This window comes from Metopolophium dirhodum, chromosome 5 (genome assembly GCF_019925205.1).
Source record: "Metopolophium dirhodum isolate CAU chromosome 5, ASM1992520v1, whole genome shotgun sequence".
NCBI lineage: Eukaryota > Metazoa > Arthropoda > Insecta > Hemiptera > Aphididae > Metopolophium > Metopolophium dirhodum.
Window position 1 is genome coordinate 30,724,741 of NC_083564.1, and position 23,981 is coordinate 30,748,721.

Here is a 23,981-nt window from a genome sequence, read left to right on the forward strand (position 1 = left end):
AGGTACAACATTTTTTTGGGGTATATTTCAACACTTTTGAAGCCTCCATGTTTAAATATCCCAAAAAATCTTTGTACCAACTTTAATGATACCAATATAGTCACAGCGGCACCTTAATATTTTTGTCATTATTCATTTGGTATGTATGAAATCATTAAAATATAAAATTAAAAAGCATAGTTTTCCTCTCATAAATGTTATGTCTGAAGCATAAGTTCTCATTCACAAAACCATGTCGTAGTTGATAAAAAATAATAAGAATACGAGAAATTATTTCAAATTAAATCCACAATACCTAGGAATAATTATCAAACAATTAATGTTCAATGCAAAATTGGTATATCCTAAAAACTGTTTGAATTTAATACATGTCAATTACAATATTTATAATGCTTTGGTACTAGGTACATAATATTATGTATTATAAAATACGTACATTATAATTACTTTATAATAGAATGAAATATGAAAAATTGTTACACACAATACTATTTATACAAATATTGATTACAATTGAATTAAATTATTTTAATAACATTATCATAATTATATTGGACTTAGTTATATTTGTTATACACACTACGAATCCATTTAATATGGTGCTTGATTTCTGTAAAAACTGCGACTGAATCATTTGATTCTTGATCCTTGATACTCGCTACTCCGGTTAAATAATAAGAATTAGAGTATAAAAAACTTAAACCTGCACCGCTATCCCCTTGAAGAACTCCTCCTCCTGAAACAAAACATATTTTATTCATAATTGGTACTTACTTAATTAATTTGTATAACTGTTATAGGGTCAGTGGTGTCATTTGGGGTGGGGCAACTTGGGCATGTGCCCCAGCCTAGTATTTACATCAATCATAAGTCGGCACATTTACTACGCCTCCCCCACCCTTAACCACTATGCTATGAGAATCTGAGTGAAAAAAATGTTGAGTCGGAAAAGCCATGAAAAGTTGCCCTAGTCTAATAAAAATTGAAATGACGCCACTGTATAGACTATTATGTACAATATAGATTTACTTAATTAATTACAAATAATATACAAGTACAATATACCGGCGTAATATATATTACATGATATAACACCTATAATATGTGGCAGATGTGTTTCGAAACTATAATATTTAGAGGTGATTTGTACACACATCCACACTGAGCACACTCAATCAATGCAATTCGTGATAAAAGTAACTTTTAGCCGTTAACTCAATGAATTTTATATTATTGGTAGATAGGTAACATAATTTTGAATTAAAATTATATATTGTGATTATAAAATATTCAATGAATCATTAAACAATCTACCTGTTTCAAAAAAAGTTGTACGTTACAACTTCATCAGCCACTCGCTATTGTCGTATACTGTAGAAGACCATTATCATTAAAATATAATAAATACGTAGATAAAGTCTTACAAGCAACGGCACTTAAACGGAAATCTTATGCTGTTATACCTAACCATAATTCAACAGAGCCAGCAAGATTACCTTTTGGATAATATGGGTCTTCAACTTGTAAATTAGGAAGTCACTAGTCAGTAAGTTAAAACTATAATGACGAGTGTCAATTAAAACAATCAATAAGTGGCCAACGTACGCTCTATATGTGTATAGTTTGTTGAATAAATGTATAGAAAAATTTTTTTTTTATTCATATAAAAATAAGTATAATATTACTATCGTATTACCCATTGCAGAACCGGCACAAAACTTATCAACAGTCACAAATCTTTCAAATCCATTCGTATACATTTTCCGGCAAGAACTATGGTCAATGTACAGTAAAGATGCCTCCTGTAAAATAGGACTTTCAATGCCTTTTTCCGTTTTTCCCCAACCAACGATCTGTAAAAGTATTAAACGGTTGTACAATGTGCTTTTATAATATTAAAAGTATCATATTAATCACTTTTTTGCGACTGTTGGGAATGTGTATAATTATGAATACATTTTGACTGATCAAAGTTTTTTAATTTTGGAATTTGATAAAATATGAAATAAGAATAATGTATGTCATAAGCATAATTTTGTTTTATAAACATTTGAAAATTAAAAATTAATAAAATTGGTCAAAATATGTTTGTAACTAAAAATGTATAAAATTTTCTGTTTTTAAATCTTAGGATTGAAAATTTAAAACAAGGTTTTTAAGAAAATCGATTTTGGGTTTTGGTTGAACCTTAAAACAAATGACCCTAAATGCATATCATTTTCTCTGAGTGTTAACATTATCATTTTCTTTACACTATAAAATTTGTTATGAGCTGTTATGGAGATTTTTAGTTTCCAAATTTTTTAATTTTTTTTTATATATGCCATTAAAATTGTATTCTTTGAATCAAAAACTTGAAAATTTAATACAAGGCTTCTAATATATTGTTACAATGGTAATTGTTTTTATTATAAGCATTTAAAGTTCAAATTTTGACAAAATACGTTAAATCATGAAAATTTGAAAATTATTTGAGTTAAAAATTCATAAAAATTTTTTAGTTATAAATTTGTCTATGTTTATAAAAAAAAACTCTATAAAAAAATAAATTAAATTTGTATGAGCTTTTTCCAATTTCTTTTTTTATCATTTTCTATAATTGATAACATTTTCAAAATATTTTGATTTGTTTTGAGCTGTTTACGGACATTTTCAGAATTTAATTTTTTTTTATAAAAAATATCAATAAAATTGTATTTGTTAAGTCAAAAAGCTTGAAATGTATTACAAAGCTCCTAATATATTGTTACAATTGCAGTTGAAAAATATTAAAAATAAATAGGAAAAACTTTTTTTTATAATCATTTAAAGTTGAAATTTGAAAATTTGACAAAATGTATCAAATTTAAAAATTAAAAATGATTTTGTAATCAAAAGTATATAAAATGTTCAACTTTTATAGCTAAGGATAAAAATATTAAAACAAGGTTAAACGTGATGAGTAGGTTATTGTGTGACCAAAAAATCTATAGTATAAAAACCCAGTTTTTTATATTTTTTTTATGTTCAAATTTCAAATTTTTAAATAAAAATCGTACTATTTTAAATATTACTATACAAACAAACCTTTCCTTCATCTCCATTTGTTATAGTATTTATACCACTCCAATTGACACAAACAGGTGTAACGCCAATACTGAAAGAAATTCGGGTTTTTAACATAATAATAGCTATATCATCAGCATAATACCCGGAAGCTCCATAATAATGTTCATTCAGATAAACAATTTCCACCTATACAATAGTTTTAATTCATATTAAATAAGTCATTCCAATTATTTTTAGACTTTGAATTATTAATAACTTACATTCATTATTTTAGTAAATTCATTATCAATAATTGTGAAGTTTCTAGAATATTTTCCAACAGCAATTTTGTACAGACCATCGTTCACTGATATTTTATTAGATGATATACCTTTTTTCCAAAAACAATGAGCCGCTAAAAATTATATTTATTTAATTATAATTTTTTTACATTTAATTACAATTCGTTGTACAAATATTATACCAGAAACGACTAAATTTGGTGAAATAATAGATCCTCCACAAATCAAGTCATAATTGGACTTTCGTATATTAAATCGATAAACTCCAACATTCCAAGGAGCCATTCCATTAAGTGCTGTTTCACCATCGTTAATCATTCCATTGTTTATGTTATACATTTTACCGCAATCTAAAATAATATTTGAATATACATACCTATGAATGATAATAGTTAACAAGTAATAATGCCTATTGAATAAACATACTGTTGATTATGGTATAAAAATGTACAACATTATGGTATAAACATTAACCCAAACCTAACGATTAATTATTCTTCCTTTATTTTACTCATTTTATACAAACAAAAGCATCTGTTTACAGTAATATTATTATATATAAAATAGTAACTTATGTTTATATGAAAAAAAATGCAATTACATTAATTGCATCTATATAGTCGGTTATTCCAAATTCCATTGGACTGACAAACTAATTTTAGTGGAGTCTCTTTTTGTCCGTTTGGTAGAGCATAAGCAGGCTTACATGATGGTGTTGCTATTGTGTCAGGTATCGATAGATTTGAACAAATTTCATACTTACCATTATAACTACATTTAATATTTAAACCATCTGATAGTAGAGGCAATTAGTAAATAAGTTATAATCAAACATAACCATATCTTGGACTTATAATATTATATTATAAATTACTATTCGTTACGACATTTAAATAAATTACCATAAAAAACTTACTGAAACACAGTTTACGAGAAGTTGAAAACCATTTTCCTTTTCCCATACAAATTCTAAAACCAATGGGATGAGCCTTACGGTATCCAACATCACAATTCTCAATAACATAAAGGTGACGATCAATTAATGTCCCATGAGATAATATTTCATTAGAAGCTTCATAAGAATATAAAACTCCTTCACTAGTCGGTAAAACGCAAGAATTTACTGTGACCTGTAAAAAAATCTAAAGTTAAAAATATACATTATTTCTAAAATATTATTAGTTGTAAGCAGAAGTTGTCATTAAAAATACCTAGCTAATACAATTAATTAACAATTTAAATTGATACATATAAAGAAAAGTATTTACGTACATGTTTGTTTAAAATTCCACGTATCCATGGTATATAGTATTGTATGTCTGTAAAAATTATGGTTTCTAAAACCTTTTTATCGGTTTGAGTCCATACAGTCAATACCCCGGTTAAAAAATAAGTAGAAGAGTATAAAATACCTAAGCCTGCTCCTGGTAGTCCATCATTTATACCTAGTTCTGAAACAAGAGATATTTTATACATCAGTTGATTATTCAATTTTATTGCAGTAGAGATTTGTGGGGGGGGAGGTAAAATTTTTGATTTTTGTTTATTTTTTAATAAATTACAAGTACGTAACATAGCAAATTTTACGCTCGGAAGAACACGTGTAGCTCAGTTAATTTAAAAATTAGAGTGAATTGACCTCTTATAAAATCTAAAGGTAAGATTATCATCTTAGGAGGCCCCTTAAGATTTTGATAAAATGTATCAAAATTTGTAAATTAATTTGAGTTTACTAAAAAACACATCTTTTTGAAAAACGCAAAAAATATTCTTTAGCTATCTTTTAGCTTTTATATATTCTTTTTATCTTTGAAAATTGAATAAAAGATTCCTCATAAGTTTTGCTACCATTATCACTAAAAACAAAGAAGAATTTCTATAAAATAATTACATTAATCGGAAACTACATCTGTACACTCTACATACGGTGTAACAGAAAAAACTGACAAAAAAAAAAAAAATTGATGCTACTTAAAATTATATGATTAGTAAATAGGTAGTTTAAGAAATAAACCCATGTTAGCAAATTTCTAAAAATAATATTTTTAAAAAAGTTATTACGTACCAAATAAATTTAATTAAAAAAATATTGATATTTTAAAAAATTCTAAAAAAAAAACTTCTTGACTTAGATAAATATTTTCGTCCAAATCGTTCTGTTATTCAGATTCACAAATTAGCTATTTTGAATTTATTTAAAACAATTTAAATCAAATTTAAAATTTTTTATTTTTAGTATTAAAAAATAAAAATATTTTTTTTTTATTACATGTGTAGCGCATATGGCTAAGGTACATTATGTATATAAAAAAAAAATTAATTAGAACAAAAGTTATTCCAAAAGTCAGTTCTATCTGTTGACTGTTACACTCTGTATTAATACCTATAGTATATATAATACTATTATAACTATTTAATTGTATAGCATTGAAAACCGAAAAAAGCGTATTTCACTACTTATAAGGAACTTTTTAATAAATTAGATCTTTAAAAGCCTTACAAATTCAAAATGACATTTTTAAATACAAAATTATTAGAATACCTACTAATTATCAATGCTATAAATAGGGTTTGTGTAAAATAAAACTAAAAAAGGTGGGTAAGTGGATGTCGCTTTGCTGTACAGTAGGCTACAAATGGGTCACTGTAATGGATGGTGTTAAATTTTAATTCAATGATATAATATCATTGCATAAGAAAAACGATTCTGAGTGAAAACGGTCAGTCAGCCTATGGCATTAGTAATATATTTGATGATATTATCGTGAATAAAGTAATTTATATATAACCTATTTACGTAGAACCTTGTTTTAAATTTTCAATCCTTAGCTATACATTTTGAACATTTTATAAATTTTTAACTACAAAATAATTATTAAATTTTAAATTTGATACATTTTGTCAACATTTTAACTTTAAATGCTTATAAAAAAATTGTGCCTATGTATTTTTAATATTTATCAACTGCTAATGTAAAAATATATCAGGAACCTGGCATTAAGTTTTCACGCTTTTTAACCAAACAAATAAAACGTTATTGATATTTATAAAAAAAAAAACAAAAAAAATTGAAAACTGACCATATTGGTAAACAGCTCAAACAGAGTCAAAATATTTTTAAAATTTTATGGTGTATAGAAAATGAAAATATAAACATTCAGTGAAATTTTCATGTATCTTCAATTATTCGTTTTTGAGTGACAAGAAAATAACAAAACGCTACATGAGAAATCGAGTGAATATTTAATATTGTGAAAATATGAACTTCAAACGCTCGTAAAAATTTAATTTGACTTAGTTATAGATATTATAAAGGTAGATAATCTTATAAGGAATCTTGTATTACATTTTAAAATCTTAGATTTAAAAAGAAAAATTTTTATGAATTCTTAACTCAAAATAATTTTGTAATTTTCGTGATTTTTCCATATTTTGTCTATTTTTGAACTTTAAATGCATATAAAAAAAAACTGTGACAAAGGATTTTTAATATTTTTCAAATGTCATTGAAACAATATAGTAGGAGCCTTTTATTAAATTTTCAAACTTTTTTACCCAACAAATAAAGTTTTATTGACATCCTTAAAAAAAAAGACTAATAAAATTGGAAACTGAAAATGTTCCTAATTAGTTCAAAACAAATCAAAATATTTTGAAAATTGTATCGTGTACAGAATATGCTAATGTAAATGACCAGTGAAAATGTCATGTGTATACGTGTGTATTCACTTTCCCATCGAACAAGATACTGAAGTTAAAAATCCAATAATAATTTCGACTACTTATCGTGTAAACAGATACAAAAATAAAAATAAAAACAACACACATCATTGTAAAATCAATACATTCATCGTTTCACTCAGAATCTAAAATTAAAGTTAATATTTAAAAAGATCAGAGCAATTGTATGGTATATAGAAAATGCGAATATAAGAATTTGGAAAAAATGTCATGTATCTATGGTTATTCGTTTTTAAGTAAGTCTAAAAAAAAACAATTGTGAAATTGTGAAAAACTGGCTTTGCATAATAATTTCCTATCTATCTTCATTTTTTTGACTTTTTAAGCTATTTAGAAAAATACTAGAATATTTGATTCTTAACCCCCAAAGTACCAACCAGATTCAATCTTCTATTAAAAAACTCCAGTAAACATCGAATTTAATTATCAAAATCTAAAATTGTATTACCCTTATCCAATCTGATACAAATCTTATCATAAATCACCATCGTATTTGATAAATGATCAACACTTCCTATACAAGAACTGTTATCAGTGTATGGAAAAAATCCTTGTATCACTATAATTTTCTGGTCTTTTCTACCAATAGTCTGTAAACATATTAACAGTTTTATAATATGCAATGTGTCTGTATTGAGTTAATTTTTATATGTTAAATAAAATACGACTAAACTAAATATAATAATATAATAAAACTACAAACTAGTTAATTATATAGTTAAGCAACTATACCCTCATTTGAGCTTTCTTTCGTAGATCATATTTACTAAACCAATCGATACAAATCGGTGCAAATCCATTAATAAAAGAAACTTTGTTGGCCAACACAAAAACTATTATATTTACATTTTTGAACCCATCACTTTCAGCACTAGGATTAAAATCTCTAGTCAAATAAATCATTGTTACCTGCACACATGTTTTGATATAAAATATAATACATATTATCGTACATATTACTTGTAGACTTTAATTTATTAATAACTTACATTGATTAAATGTGTATGCTCGTCAAAATACTTTATTTTCTTACCAATTTTGTATCGACCATCGTTTATTGGTGTTTGCTTGGATGTTATACCTAGATACCAAAACTTAGAACCCTCTAAACACAATATTTAATTAATTTTCATTCCTCCTTAAATACATTGTGCGAGGATTTTACCAGAAATTACTATATTTGGAGCAATAATAGATCCATCACAAATATGTTCAATCATGGATTCTGTACTCAATCGATGTATAGAAACTGTCCAAGGTGCTAGTGCAATTAATGATTCTTCGGATATGTTTTGACTTTTTATATTTACTCTACCACAATCTAAAACGATATTTTATACATATATTTTTAGATGTCTAATATTAGAAGCCAAATTTATAGATTAATATGCGTAACTCTGACATCTATTAGTAATTACACAAGTATATAAATATTATTGTGTGTCAAGAAGCAATTATTTTTTACCCATGGTCATATTTGTTCCAAACTCGTATATAGCACACAACTCTTTGGTCTCATCTGAACCATCTGAACAATCCTTGTGACCATCACAAACCAACAGCCATTCGATACACCGTCCATTTGAACAATTGAAATTATCATCAGTGTTTCTATAATAATTGTATTAAAATGAGCAACAAATTATTATTTAATACTAATCATACAAATATAATCAAATATGAAAACCTTACGAATATAAATAATTAGTATAAAATATATTCAAGATAATGACAATTAATTCGATTGCAGATTATATAATCAAATGTTATATTTCAAGTCGGAATCTGATATACTATGCGTAGCCAAAAGTCCAACAGTGGAAAAAAATGAGAGGATAGTAGAGAAAATTAATTTTATACATAATACAAATGTAAAAAAGAAGGGGTTTTGATCTTCCTGATCGCATAATGATAATGTAGTCCTAAGAATACTTAATACTAAATATTGATCATTTATTAATTGAAGGTGCTTATTAAGACTTTAGGGATCTAACCCTCCGAGTCCCCAACCACCACTCATAATAACATAACATTTATATTTTATACTACAGTCACCAACTCTGAGCAAGATGATACAGCTGGTCTTCTTTCGAGTTTTCTGTCACACTGAACGCCTGTTCCTGAAATAATGTATTTTAAATTATAAAATATATTATAGTACCGTTTTGCACCAAACAACTTGTGTATCGGGTTACTTTTATAAACATATTTACAAGAAAAATCAGTTTGAAAAATATTGTTAACTGATAACAAAATATCGATTATTGATTTGATTAAATTAGTGATGCATATATTGTAATATTTTATTGAAACCTTTTCACTTTAAATATATATATTTATATAACTTTCTGGGTAGATTTTAAATTTAAATATAATGAATGATATTATACTAACATATAATGTCTTAAAAATATAATTTATCTATTCATTACCATATTGTTTACGTACCGAAAATCAACCATGAATATATTATCCAGGAATACATCACCTCCATTGTCAATGATGATCTTAGACTAAAGCAAATATATTTAGAAGATATAATCAAATAAATGTTTAAAATAAGTTATGTCAAATCCTAGCCTCTATTATACTAAACAATATTTTACTATAAATTGTCTAACATGTATGTATAGCAAAATGTACTATAATAATAAAATGTACTTTTATCAAGCCACTGACAATAACTGTGGAGAACTTAATTTATTTATTACTTAATCATAAATCATGTAACACTATGTATAAGAGACGAGGCCTACCAATACAACTTTACAACACTAGAGTTCTAAACCCATAATGTCGGGTTTTCTACAAATCTTAGCTACTATCACATGATGCTAATATAATATATTATAGTGGGTTTGTTATTATGTACCTTAAACTGTTGCGATCACATGATTGATCAATGATCAAAGTTCGTAGATAGGTGGCAAAGTAAAATTGATGATTAACTACTTATTTTTAAACTTAATTATATGAGCTACAAATATAATTAATGTATTATAATATAATGTTAAAACAAATTGTAAACATCCATTAATTAAGTTACTTAAGACGGTTTTAGATAAATTAAACCCTTACTAATCTATTTCCTAATCATCTAAAATACCATTGTATCAATTTATTTTAAACATTTAATTATATGTCATTACTATCTAATCAGTTCTTTTCACCATCGCTACTTTATTTAGCAGTTCGTTATTTATTTATTTATTTATTTATTTATTTGTTAACGGTTATCTGTTAGACCTTAATATTAAATGTGATTTAAGGCTGTTTTATTATACAACTTGTAATAATTTCCTGTGCATACACATAACTTGATTATATTATAGGCTACACGTCATATAAATAATATATTTTTTTTTGGGGGGTAACCAACATAGGCCATTGGGTATGGGGGAGGGCACTGTAGGCTTTTAAATTGGGTAGGTTGGTACACGTGTGTGTTGTATTTTGGAAGAATTTCTAATGGGGCACCCGTAGGTTTCTGCAGTGCCCCGGATGGGAGGATGGCGGCACTTGTTCTCCGGACACAGTGACTTGCCCGAAGAAAAATGCCGCCCGCGGCCAAGGTATCAAACTCGGGTAGGCTGCGTCGCAGCCGACGCCTTAGTCCACTCGGCCCCTCCATCCCCCAATTAATATATTATAATATAATGTTACAACAAATTGCATATTATTTACCTTTTACCTGTTGTTATTGTAATTACAGTATAACATTTTTTTTTACATAAAAAATAAAAATACTGTAGTCATTAATAATTATTAAATTATATTATGTTGGTAACAAATGCATATTCTAAGTACAAAAATAAATATTATAACATACCTAATACATTCATAGCAATAAGTAATAATAAAAATATCATGATGATGATGTAACATTAAAAAAATTACTGTAGAAACAAATTACACTTTTACGACAATTTTCATCGTCTACGACTTTACGCTCTATGATAACATACTATAGAAATTAAGCAATTTATAAATCAACTCAAGAATGGTTCTGCTGTACAACTTCGTCGTGTGATACAAAAAATGTCTTTAATATTATTTGTAAAAATATATATCAAAATATTATGAAAAAATAAAAATCGGGGAATTAGCTCTGCTGATTTCGAGTGTACACTGTACATAATATTATCATAATTTAGTAGGTCAATGTAACCGATGTGATTGATGTGATTGAATATACTAACAAAATTCTCAGCGAAGACACACCATCACCTCTACTTCTAATAATATTTTATATGTAATAGTTTATTTATACTATTATTAATAATAATGTTTCTATTGGTAATACAATAAGGCATATTATGTTGAATTATTGTCTATCAGATTATCGTGTAATATCTACTAAATTAGGTTGTATTGTAAAAGAATACAGAATATACATTATGTAGAATTACCACGCATAAAATATGTGTCTTTATGAGGCAATTGGAATGCAAAAGAATAAAATGGGCATAATTTACAAAGAGCGCAAATAGTAGCGGTGGAAAAACTGCACCCTAAGGAACATTAGAGGTGGGTGAAAAACTGAGGGAGAGAACAACATAAATGGAGACATAATGATGGTGTTCATCTAGGAAGGAACATAGCCAATAAAAGAGGATCACAAATTCTCAAGAGATCGAGAGTTTTTACCAGACAGACATGATCAACTCGGTCATTAGAGTAATCCGTGTACATCACATTCACTTGAAAATTAAATCGAAACGACTGAAAAATATAAGTGGTGAAAAAATATTGCAAGTAGTAGTTCCGGGCCGGAAGCCGTGTTGCTCTTCAACTAGAATGTGGTTGAGGGTATAACATATCCCAGAAGTGGAGGCGTGGAAACGTAGGAGAGGATTGTGGTGGGACGGTAGTTAAAAACATTGTGAGGATCGCCAGACTTAAGTATGGGCATAATAGCTCCTAGTTTTAGACAAGGTTGAGAAAGAGCCATTGTGGGAAATTTAACTATAAATTGATGGAAGAAATCTGGTGTATCGGCTCTGCAGAGCTCGACCGACTATTTTTCAGCTCTCCTTTCCTCTTTAGACCCTCAGCACTGTTATTCATGCCATACAGTACGTATATGAATAGTCCGATCGTCAACCAAATACTGAAACGGATCCAGGTGATTATGTCAAGTTTCATCATCAAGTAAACGTTCACCAAGATGCTAATGCACGGAATGAGTGGAACTAGTGGGACCTACGAAAAAAAAAACATAAGTTTATTTAAAATGTTGTATTTATAAAACAAAATAAATGCCTACTACCTAGTGAATACTATTGTTTATAGTAGGTGCTATAATATTATATTAAATACATATAGTACAAAATTTTTTTTGCATTCCATTAATGCAATCTTAACAAACCGATTAATGATAAATTTTTTTTTTTTTGGTACCTATCTGTTGTATTTTTTCTTTTGAAGAATTAAAAATGGTTTAAGCTTCAACTTTGTTGGGGACTTCTGTCAATGTTGAGTCCAGATAAATAGTTTTTCATCTAGATAAAGATAAAGACCAAAAAACTATTCAGATAAAGATAAAAATAAATTTATCTAGATAAGTCTCAACACCGCTTTTGGTTAAGGGATGAGATTGAAATACAAAGCTAAAAAAATCTCAGTAATTAAAAAAATAAAACAAAAGGTAGCCAATAAGTGAATACCAATCTGCTGTATAGTAGGTGTCAAGTAGGTTACTGTAGTAATGGATGTGTTAAATTTGAATTCAATGATTAAAAACACTGTATACGAATAAAAACGATTTTGAAAGACAACTGTCTGTCAGCCTATACCTATAATTACTAAGTACATTTTATAATTATATTGATACTAAAATAATTTAATTTATTACTAGTAATATAGTAAGTTGAATTAATTTTTGCCGAAAACGTTGACATTGCATATGGCATTGCGCGTATAAAAGAAATAAAATATACTTATATACTTTTCAAGTTTCAAATACCCACGAATAATATTTTTAAATTACAACAAAATAACTTAAATTGTTGTTATTTGTTTAAACATATATTTTTTCCAAATTTAAACTAAAATATCTATCAAAAAAAAAACTGTGTTTATATTAGATTATTAGATTTTTAGTTTACAGTATGAATTACTTATGAGAGACCTTATTTTAAATTTTCGATCCGTAGCTATAAAAATATATCATTTTATAAATTTTTAACTACAAAATATTTTTTTTTTTTTGTTTATTTGTTTATGAAAATGTCTGGACATTTTTGATTCTGACCTCTCGAAAGTATTAACTAGATCCAATTTTTCACCAGGTACCACCCGTAAAGTTAAAAATCGAAGAATATTTTGGCTAATTTTCGTGTAAGTACAAGAACACGAAAAATCAATAAAAAAAAATCATTTGAATACGACTTATGTTGAAATATCTTTTTTAAGACCTATGATCTATGACATTCTCGGTTAAAATTTAAAACAAAATTTCATTTAATTTATTTAAGTTTCATCACTGTTTGGTATATTAATTTATTATTAACATTATCAACTAACATAATGTGATATTAAATATTTTTACACCAATTATAAATTCTAATCGCGGGCCGCATAAAATTGGTACACGGGCCGTGGGTTGCCAACCCCTGCTCTAAACCATGTCTGTATTTGAACTATCGTATACGTTTTATTATGACATACATCATAGTTATCTATGATGATTCATACCTTAAACGAAAGTTTTTTGTTCGATTGGGGTTGTCTGGTCAGTAACAGCAACAGAAGCAACAGCCCGATGGCCAAAATAGCACTCGCGTACGTCGCGATGCTGTTTTCGATGCACCCATGTTTGAAAAACGTTGTGGCGTTGTTGGTGTTTAAGACGCAACCTGGTTGAAAGGCCGATGAGTTGCTGTCGTTATCGTCGCACCATTGATGGTTGGTCGCCACACACTCGTGTTGTACGGTTACGAAGCTGAACAGCGCCGATGTGCAAACTGCAAAAGACAAAACAACGCATTTAATCGATGTATTTTAAAAATTTAAAAAATTATAAATTATTGCTCTTCGGCGGGTTATTCCGCTTCGACACGTACTGTACAACACAGTGATAGTCGTGGCCACGCGCTCAGTCTCTTTGTTGGCGTTATCGACGTTTGACAGGTTAAAGTACTTGTCCACCACCTTGAAGAAACCACTGCTGGTCTCCGGTTCGTCGATGACCTGATTCTTCACGAACTCATCGCTATCCGGATCGTTTTTGTACCGTAATATCAGCACGCAAATGCACACGATCGTGTACGCCAACAATGTGCCGATCGACATCATATTCATCAGTTGTTCTAGGTTCAAAAGCGCCGTGATAATGCCTGAATGTGGTCATTTATTAATCGCAAAGGGTCAATATATATTATTATTGGCTATTGCACATGCCAATTATAAATCGTCTAATCGCATTAAAATACTTACCCGCCAATAGACCCGACATCAATGTGGCCAACAGCGGTGTCTTAAACTTCGGGTGAATGATCGAAAACATGCTGAACATGAGACCGTCTTCGGCCATGGTCATCAGAATCCTCGGCATCGAGAACATACTCGCTAAAAGACTGTAAAGTTTGTGGTAAGTTCACGATTAAGACGTCATCACTGTGATTCTTGACGAACGTGTTCTTACCTGGCAAACATAGCAAATATAGCGCCCGATGAAACGATCATTTTCAACGTCGTCCAACCAAGTTTATCGTAGACGTACGGGAACGGTGCGTCGATGTCCTATAACGTATGATAAGTGAAAGGATTTATAGCTCAAAGCTAAATATTAGAAATTCGTCGGTAATGTTGTTAGAAATTAGAATTAAAAAGATAAAAATAATATTATGGGCTGTCCTTAAATATGCGGTTTAACAAAATTGTTCTAAAAGTATTTGTACATTTATTCTTATAGGTCACCTCTACTTGATAAATTTCGTATGATAAAATACATACGTTATAAAATATTTTGGAAAACGCTATTTAAATAAAAGCAGAGGTCATTGAGTAGAAATAGAAATCAGTATGGACTTTGGTATTAGAATGACAAAAGACAAAAATATATGTCAGGCGTGATAATGTAAAATCAATGATGAATAAGGAAGTAGGAATATAATTTTATGATAAATAGGTAAATAAATAAAAATCTACAATATCTAATAACTTTGAAAATATTGAGAAAACTATTATATTAATTATTATGTATATATTATAACTGATTGTCATTTATTATACATTCTACCTATCTAATTTACGGTATATAAGGCAATAATATCGATATAATATGGGTATACATTATAGGTACCTATAGTAAACCTGAGTAATATTCAATTTTACCACCTACAAGTAAGTATATAAGTAATACTGATTGTTTTTAAGAGTATTTACATCAAAGAAAAAAAAATGTTTATTACATACCAAAATCCTAATACTTTTTTAGGTAAACTGCATAATATAATATTGTCCCTACTATAAACGAAGGGGGGAGGGAATTTTATTTTGAAATTGATCAAATACCTGATCATAATATGGCCACATCAGAGTTAAAACCGAACTGATACAGCAATATGCAAACGTTATGATGGTCAACGACAGTATGATGGCCAATGGGATGTCACGTTTTGGTTTTTTCGCTTCTTCTCCTGTGCACGGAAAATATAATTTAATTTATGTTATGGGTAAGTATTGCTTGGAGCATAAAATATGCCATTGATTATATTTTGTTCTGTTTGACGGTCACCTGTAGTAGCTACGGAGTCGAAACCGATGAACCCGTAAAAACATTTGGCAGCCCCCGCGGTCACTCCGGCCCACCCGAAAGGCATGAAACCGCCTTCGCCGCCTTTCGCACTCTTCGGAATGTCTTGTTTGGGTATACTCCAATTGTACAAATTAACTATAATAACGATAACCAAATATTATTATTTTTTTTTTTTTATTGTGGGGGAGGGTACCGTAGTTTTTTGGTACACACGAGTGTTTGGTTTTGGCAGAACTTCAAATTGGGCACCTGTAGGTTTCTGTCATGTCCAATCGGGGGATGGCGGCCTCACTCTCTAAACAGTTGCCTACCCAGAGAGAGGAGCCACCCATGGTCGAGATTCGAACCGGCGACGGTACGCGTCGGAACCGTCGCCGTAGTCCGCTCGGCCACTCCGCCCCCCAACCAAATATTATATTTTAATGTTCGGTGTTATTATAATTTATCAACACCGATGACGTGCGGCTTACATCAAAATATATTTATATAATATTTTACCTTTAAATAATCCGGATACAATGACCGTGAACACGGTCAATAAATTAACGACTGTAAACACGTTGTTGATCATTGTAGATTCGCGGACTCCCCATGACAGTATAACTGCAAAGGTTTAATATCAATTTAATAGTAATTTATCGTAAATGCTTAAAGGTATAACGTTTGTTGTGTTTAGTGTTTGGAACAATTGTCTACTCACTCGATAATAGTATCACGAGACTGAACGACAAAACGTCTGGGTAGTCGGCCAAAAAACTGACATTCATGGGGAAAAGATAGGTCATGGTGGTTTTCACGGGGTAGTCCAACAACGCGTCGATGTAATTACTGAAAGCTTTGGCGACACTTGCAGTACCTGAAACGTGCAGTGACAACACTTTAATAATCAATTTTAACACATTTAAATAGGTACTTAAGTTTAAAATTGTTTAACTAAACCTAAACTTTTCATTAAAATAGAAGGATAAAATTTTTTTTTTATTTTTTAATTTCAGACGTACCCGCTTAGTATTTAGAGTACAAAATATATTATGATAAAATAATTTTATTAAACTTTTAAATCGTATTCTTTACTGGAGTCTACAGTTGTCTTAAATGTGGTTCATAGACCAATTTGTGGTCAAATTGGATGGGTCGCGGTATACTTTAAATTATTTGAAAAAGGTGTGTATACATAAATATTTATTGCATTCAGTTGAATGAAGAAAACTTCTTAAAAAATAAAATGAACATATCAATATTATTATATTACAAATTACTAATTAGTCCATTTGCACGCATTCGAGTACCTCTATAAACCAATATCAATGAACAGTCAGCTTTTTTATTTTTATTATGGGTCACAAAAAATAAGAAATAACAAAAATGGGTCTCGAGTTCAACAAGAATGAAGACCACTCTTCTCTATTGTACGAATTTATGGCCGCCGCGTAGGTACGTCTGTAGTCACGCTGTTGGAGTGCAGTGGGCTCCGGACTTTGGCAATAAGAAAGATTCTATTCTGCCAGAGTTGTGCACACCAAAACATAACTTTTTTAACGATAAAATAACCTTCCTGTGTAACCTCGGTGGGCCTTATTAAGTCTTAAATATATCACTCACCAATGACATATTCGAGTATCAGATTCCATCCAATGACGAACGCGACGAATTCACCCACGCCGACGTAACTGTAAACGTAAGCCGACCCGGCTCTTGGCACTCTCGCTGCGAATTCTGCGTAACACAGGCCTGCAAATATAATAATATAAATATTATTATAATCTATTGAGCCGTTAATAATGATTATGGTATTTTATTTCCGGTTCGGCATTATCTATAGGGTGCTCGGTCGTCTCGTAGGCAGTTCTTCGCGAACTGGATTTTTATTTTATTTTCACAGTTCTTTGAGTTCGGTTTTTAGAACAGTGTCAAAGATCCGATGTCTATTTATAGAAAATATACCGATTTAAACGAAGTATAGTGATGGATCAGTGAAATTTTTAATTTGTTTCTAAGGAACCGCACTTAGCCGTATAATAAATGTGTTTCGTTTATATTTTGTGTTTCTTTCATATTCGGGAGGAAGTATGCCTAGACCAGGTATACCGTTTAGTTAGCATTGCACTCGCTTATACTAAAATACACCGTAAGCATTAAGCACCATACATTTGAGTATTTACTGTAAAACGATCGATACGCATGGTGGCGATGTAATTCATTTTTATAAGTTTCCAGTATTTTTGTACTTTTTTTGGAAAACGGACCAATGAGTCTAATTTGAACATGGACCGGAAACAGATGTCCTATATATGAATTAGATTTTCGTTTAACATTTATTTTTATCTTGTTTCACCTGCGAGAGCCGACGCGAACGCAGCCAAAACGAAGGACAGCACGACGGCCGGGCCAGCTTCTATTCTGGCAACGTTTCCGGCAAGCACGTAGACGCCCACGCCCAACGTGGACCCAACGCCAAGTGCGGTCAGGTCCACCAGATTGAGGACCCTGGCCAATTTCTCTTTGTCCGGGTCATCTATGTCATCCTCGTTTTTCCGCCTGAACAGTACCTGGTACAGGGTTTCTCGCTAGAAAAAAATCATCCGTCTCGTTATTTTTATAATATAAATTATTGTCGTTCCAGGTAACCTAATTATTTTGATAACAGATGAAACCGTGGTGAGTCAATAATATTTTGAATCGAGTTGCCGGAATTCACCATATTATTATAATAATTTACTAATCTGCATTAGATATTGACATATTAAATCAATTAAATTATTCACTATATTAATCAGTATTCACGTTATGACGTTATGTATTCTAATACAGTAGAACTTCCATATAGTCCTACAGAGGTAGGATAACACTAGGATAACACTCGACGGGACCAAAAAAATTGAAAGTTACAAAGAGGTGACCGTTAACGGAAGTTTTACACTAATTATATGCATTCTGTCCAACGAGAGAACACACCGATTCTGAGCATCCCCACGTACAGAGCCGTCCTTAGGATTTGCAAGGCTCAGGGCAAAAACCAATTTTACCACTTTTTTCAAACGCGAGGCCTCCAAATGTAGGCAAAGACGTGAGGCCCAGGTCATGCGCCCTGCTCGCCCTCCCCCCCCCCCCCCAAGGACGGCCCTGCCCACGTGACACTCAGTCATCGAGACCAGCTCCATTATGGCAGGTCGGATCGAGTGTAGATGCACAGCAGAACCGTTTCAAACAATCACGTGATTATAGCGCATAACAATCAAACTACAATATCATATGAGTTTACGTGGTTTCTAGTCGTTAAAAACAACATTTTTGAAATATCTAATATACATTTTTGAAATAATGTGTTTATTAAGTTAAATCAATCACCCGGTATATCATCAGCACTAATTATTAACGATACTGACATAGATTTAGATGTAGGTATGGTGAATTTAAACTCTACTTAAAAATGATACAAATTTTACAAATTTTTAACTAAAAAATAGGAAGTTTGGACAACCTAAGCATTCGTGATTCATCTCTTTGCTCAAACTTAATTTTAAAAAAACTATACATTTTTTGAAATGTATTGTCTTGTAAACTATAATTATTATACAATACACGTAAAAATTAGTTTTCGATTTATAGTTTTCATTTTTGATCATATAAAGCACTATATTCAATTCGCTACCAGTAACAACCTTCGATATTGAAAATTGAAGTATTTGTTCGGAAATAAAAATTATAGTGTCTCCGGACACAAAAAAAACATAATTCTTTACCTAATACATTAATTTCACCACCTAGAACAAATATACACAGAAAAATGGTAATATTTAAACAACACACCAGTAGACATAATCGAATTTATTACATAATTCTAACGATAATAATTAATAACCATTGATACTTGAAATTTTCACTTAACAAATAAATATTAAATATTCTTTATAGTTATATTTCATGATATATCAGTTGACAGTTATTCATCATGATATTATTAATTCCAATACTTAAATCTTTAACATTCAGTACATTATTACGCATAAGATTTTTCTTCTGGGATAATAAAACAGTATGGCATAAAACTATATTCATTTATTTATTAGCATTTGAAGTTCAATTTTTAACGAAGTTTGATTTAAAAGTAAAATAAATAATGATATTAAAAATGTTTAATAAAATCGAAAAAAATTTTAATCTATAAGTAATTTGTATTGAAATAACAGTCATTTTTAATTACATTTTGATATACAAATCGATTTAAAATTTAAAATTGGACAATATTCAACTCAGGTCTAGCCTATAATATTATAATTTTCATCGGTAAGTAAATAATAATAAGTAATATATTGATTTCTTAGACCCATTTCGCAATCGTTAGTGACGATGCATATGGAACGCGTGAATGACCATCATGTACGTAGACCTATATACGTAGACCTATATATGCGTATGGCTCATACGTGGAAGTCAAAATTAAAATCTCAAAAAAGTGGGTAAGTGGATTTCGCTCTGCTGTACAGTAGATTACAAGTGGGTCACTGTAATGGATAATGTTAAATTTGAATTCAATGATATAATATCATTGTATAAGAAAAACGATTCTGAGCGAAAATGGTCAGTCAGCCTATGATATTTCCAAGTATATTTGATGATATTATTGTGAATAAAATAATTTATATATTTACCTCTTTACGTAGACCCCTATAAATTTTTAACTACAAAATAATAATTAAATTTTAAATTTGATAAATGTTGTCAAAATTATATAGCTTATAAAGTTTATAAAAAAAAATTATGCCCATATATTTTTAATATTTTTTAACTGCTATTGTAACAATATATCAGGAGCATTGCATTAAATTTTCACGCTTTTTATCCCAACAAATAAAATTGTATTGATATTTATAGAAAAAAAACTAAGAAAATTGAAAATTGACAATGTCCGTAAACAGCTCAAAAAGAGTCAAATTATTTTCAAGATTGTATGATGTATAGAAAATTCCAATATAAATAATTAGTGAAATTTTCAAGTATCTACAGTCATTCGTTTTTTAATTACAATAAAATAAGAAAATTGCTACATGAGAAATTGAGTGAATATCTAATGTTGTAAAAATTTTAATTTCAAACGCTCATAAAAATTTAATTTTACTTTCTTATAGACATTTTTTTTTGATAAAGGTAGATAATCTTATAATGAATCTTGTATTACATTTTAAAATCTTAGATTTAAAAAGAAAAATTTTTATGAATTCAAAATAATTCAAAACTCAAAATTATTTTCTAATTTTCGTGATTTTTCAATATTTTGTCAATTTTTGAACTTTAAATGCTTATCAAAAAACTGCGACTAAGGATTTTTAATATTCTTTAAAAGTCACTATAACAATAAAGTATCCTACTTGTATTAAATGTTGAAGCTTTTTTACCCAAAAAACAAAGTTTTATTGACATTCGTAGAGAAAAATACTAATCAAATTGGAAACTGAAAATGTTCCAAAACAGTTCAAAACAAATCAAAATATTTTGAAAATTTTATCATGTATATAAAATTATAATATAAACGATCAGTGAAAATTTTATGTATATACGTTCATTTGTTTTAGAGTTACACAAAAAACCAAAATCGATTTTGTGGAAAAAACCTATTTTGCGTAAAAATTCTCGTTTTTCCTTAATTTATATGTTTGTTTTCCAGGCGCTTTTGAAAACTATTAGGCATTTTATAATTTGGCCCGAATGCACCAACTAGATTCACTTTCTCATCGAACAAAATACTGTTGAAGAAAATCGAAGCAGTTTTACGGTCCCAAACCGTGATGACAGACACAAAAATTTAAAAATATAAAAAGATTTCATTGTAAAATAATTACATTCATCATTCCACTCAGAATCTAAAATGTTAAAGTGATATTTTTAATCAAAATATAGCCAAAAATATTTAAAATTAAATTACAAAGTATAAAACAATGAAATAACAAATAACAATTGACCAACAAAAAAAAAATCATAAATTTATTACATCGATATTCAATAAATAACATGTTATTGATAATATATCATAATACATTATACCTTCTATTTAAAATTAAAATTAAAAATTAAACTAATTATCGAAAATTAAATAAAAATCAAAAAATTTAATTTCGATTTTCACACCGTCTCCGCTCATAACCGTTTTTCGCTGAATAATCAATGAATTCAAATGGTTCATAACATATTTATTAACCAACTCATTGACGAGATATACCTACTCCAAATGATCAAACGTATAGGTATAATCGTAAACGTATAGGTAAAACTATATGTAAGTACCTACTATACACCAAAGTGACTTCCTCGGGTTTTTTTTTTAAATTTCTATGGTAGTCTGGTAATCTGGTCTAATTGTAAAAACATACGTATATTACGTATTACATATTATTATTATGATAGTTATTCTATACACCTATTTTTGTCCGGTTTGGGTTCAACGACAGTTGTTAGAACAAGGGCAAACAAAAACGTTTCTTAACGCAAACAACGACGTATTATTATTTTTTTAATATATTAATAAAATATAATGTCGACGACGAACAATATTGTTATAAACTTTCATCGAGTTTTCTGATGAATGACAATATGCCGTGCACACAATAATATAGCGACAGTCGATAGTAATATTCGCACTCATCGTTAGGGATAGAATGTTGAGTCCAAAATAAGTCCAAAATATTATATAGCTGCCTACGTGAAATATAAATCAGTTTAACTTACTGGAGATTAAAAAATTGCTATTTTTATTTTGCAAATTTTAGAGATTTTAAGATTACCGCATGTTTTAAAATTTTTTTAAGTCATAATTTATATGTTAGTTTATTTGTAAGATTTCCTAATAGGTAAATCAATTTTTTCGCACAACACAATATATTTTTAAGGGCTTATAAATCCTAACCAGTTTGGTCCTATAACCCTACGAGTGATCAAAACAAATGTGGTCGCGTACAATATATAGGTAATACGTACCAACTTCATAACGACTCCGTCGTCGATCCGGATCGCGATCTATATGTAGGTCGTACCGTTTCTACGATGGATCACGATCTCTCGGGGCCCGGCCGAGCGATTCGCGGCAGACCGGCCGACGCAAAAGTCCAGCAGGTTGTTGCCGGGTGTTCCGCGATTCACTCGACGTGGACACCACGTGGTAAAATTTTTTATTATTATTTTAGTACACGACCGTTCGCGTACGGAGTTTTATGTCTTCTGTCCGTTATCGTCGTCGTCGTCGTTGTCGTTGTCGTCGTCGTCAAGTTCCACCGCGCGTGCGTCCGTCTACGAATAATATTGAGCTGCGTACACGCGGCGCTCGTCGTTTTATTCGCGTCCCTCCCCGCGGTAGTCAGTCCAGCGCTCCTGGTGATCGAAGGGGGTTATTCGCCTAGATTTTTGCCGCCGAATCGCATGCCCATTCCACTATACTATATTGCATACACGTCATGAAATTCCGATATCATTTCAGTATTATTAATTTAAGTGGCGGTGTCATTAAAAAATATTTATAAAGAACGAACCGTTTAGTGAGTATCGAACTCTCGCACGTTGGGTATGTTTTTAAAAATTTTTTTTTTGTACGTAACACGATATTCTCATGTTATATTTCACAAATTGGGCCAACGCTGCAAACATTATTTATTGTCGTTGCACCGATATTACTTTTACAGTGATCCAAATAATATATTATTCATTATACCTCTTTACGATTTTTATTACAAAAAACAAAACAATATTATTATTACATTATTATTATGTATACCTACCATGCCAATATGTCAACTTCATATCAATTTTATTGTTATTTATCTACTGCATGCTGGCAGATTTGAACAAAACTTAATGAGTTGTTACTTGTTAACCAGATTTTCCATACTATGATTCAACAATTGCGCGGTTGGTGTTTAAGTGTTGGTATAATATAATTAATACATTTTTATTTATTTGACAATGAAACATTTTTTTACATGAAAAAATAATTGATTAAATAAATGCCTGGAAACTATATGAAATTAAAGAATGTATAACAAAGATGTTTGAAAAAAAAATTCCTTTACGCATTGATTTCAATAGTACAATGTTTCGTAATATATATAATATACCTATAATATGTCATACACTCATAACCAATATTTAGGAGCAGACACACA

General features: G+C 29.6%; 2 protein-coding genes across 3 annotated transcripts; both read right to left on the minus strand.

Annotated features, from left to right (window-relative positions):
• Positions 1–333: 333 nt before the first annotated feature.
• LOC132945906 (uncharacterized) lies at positions 334–10,718 on the minus strand. Of its 2 annotated transcripts, none has more exons than XM_061015719.1 (14): positions 9,519–10,718; positions 9,130–9,190; positions 8,536–8,681; positions 8,236–8,391; positions 8,060–8,175; positions 7,803–7,979; positions 7,519–7,660; positions 4,602–4,780; positions 4,246–4,459; positions 3,512–3,679; positions 3,309–3,442; positions 3,067–3,234; positions 1,697–1,853; positions 334–736 (listed from the first exon to the last, which is right to left on the minus strand). In XM_061015719.1, exons 1-14 carry the CDS (start codon positions 9,562–9,564, stop codon positions 558–560), a joined length of 2,043 nt encoding a protein of 680 aa, XP_060871702.1. In that variant the 5' UTR covers positions 9,565–10,718; the 3' UTR covers positions 334–557. The 2 variants fall into 2 exon arrangements, with proteins under 2 accessions (XP_060871702.1, XP_060871701.1); XM_061015718.1 differs by having other exon boundaries at positions 4,246–4,471.
• Positions 10,719–10,822: 104 nt separating this feature from the next.
• LOC132945908 (cationic amino acid transporter 2-like) lies at positions 10,823–23,135 on the minus strand. Its single transcript, XM_061015721.1, has 12 exons — positions 22,804–23,135; positions 18,167–18,398; positions 17,434–17,562; positions 16,532–16,687; positions 16,330–16,434; positions 15,811–15,966; positions 15,588–15,712; positions 14,716–14,813; positions 14,508–14,647; positions 14,135–14,407; positions 13,767–14,035; positions 10,823–12,272 (listed from the first exon to the last, which is right to left on the minus strand). Exons 1-12 carry the CDS (start codon positions 22,810–22,812, stop codon positions 12,036–12,038), a joined length of 1,929 nt encoding a protein of 642 aa, XP_060871704.1. The 5' UTR covers positions 22,813–23,135; the 3' UTR covers positions 10,823–12,035.
• Between the last annotated feature and the right edge of the window lie 846 nt (positions 23,136–23,981).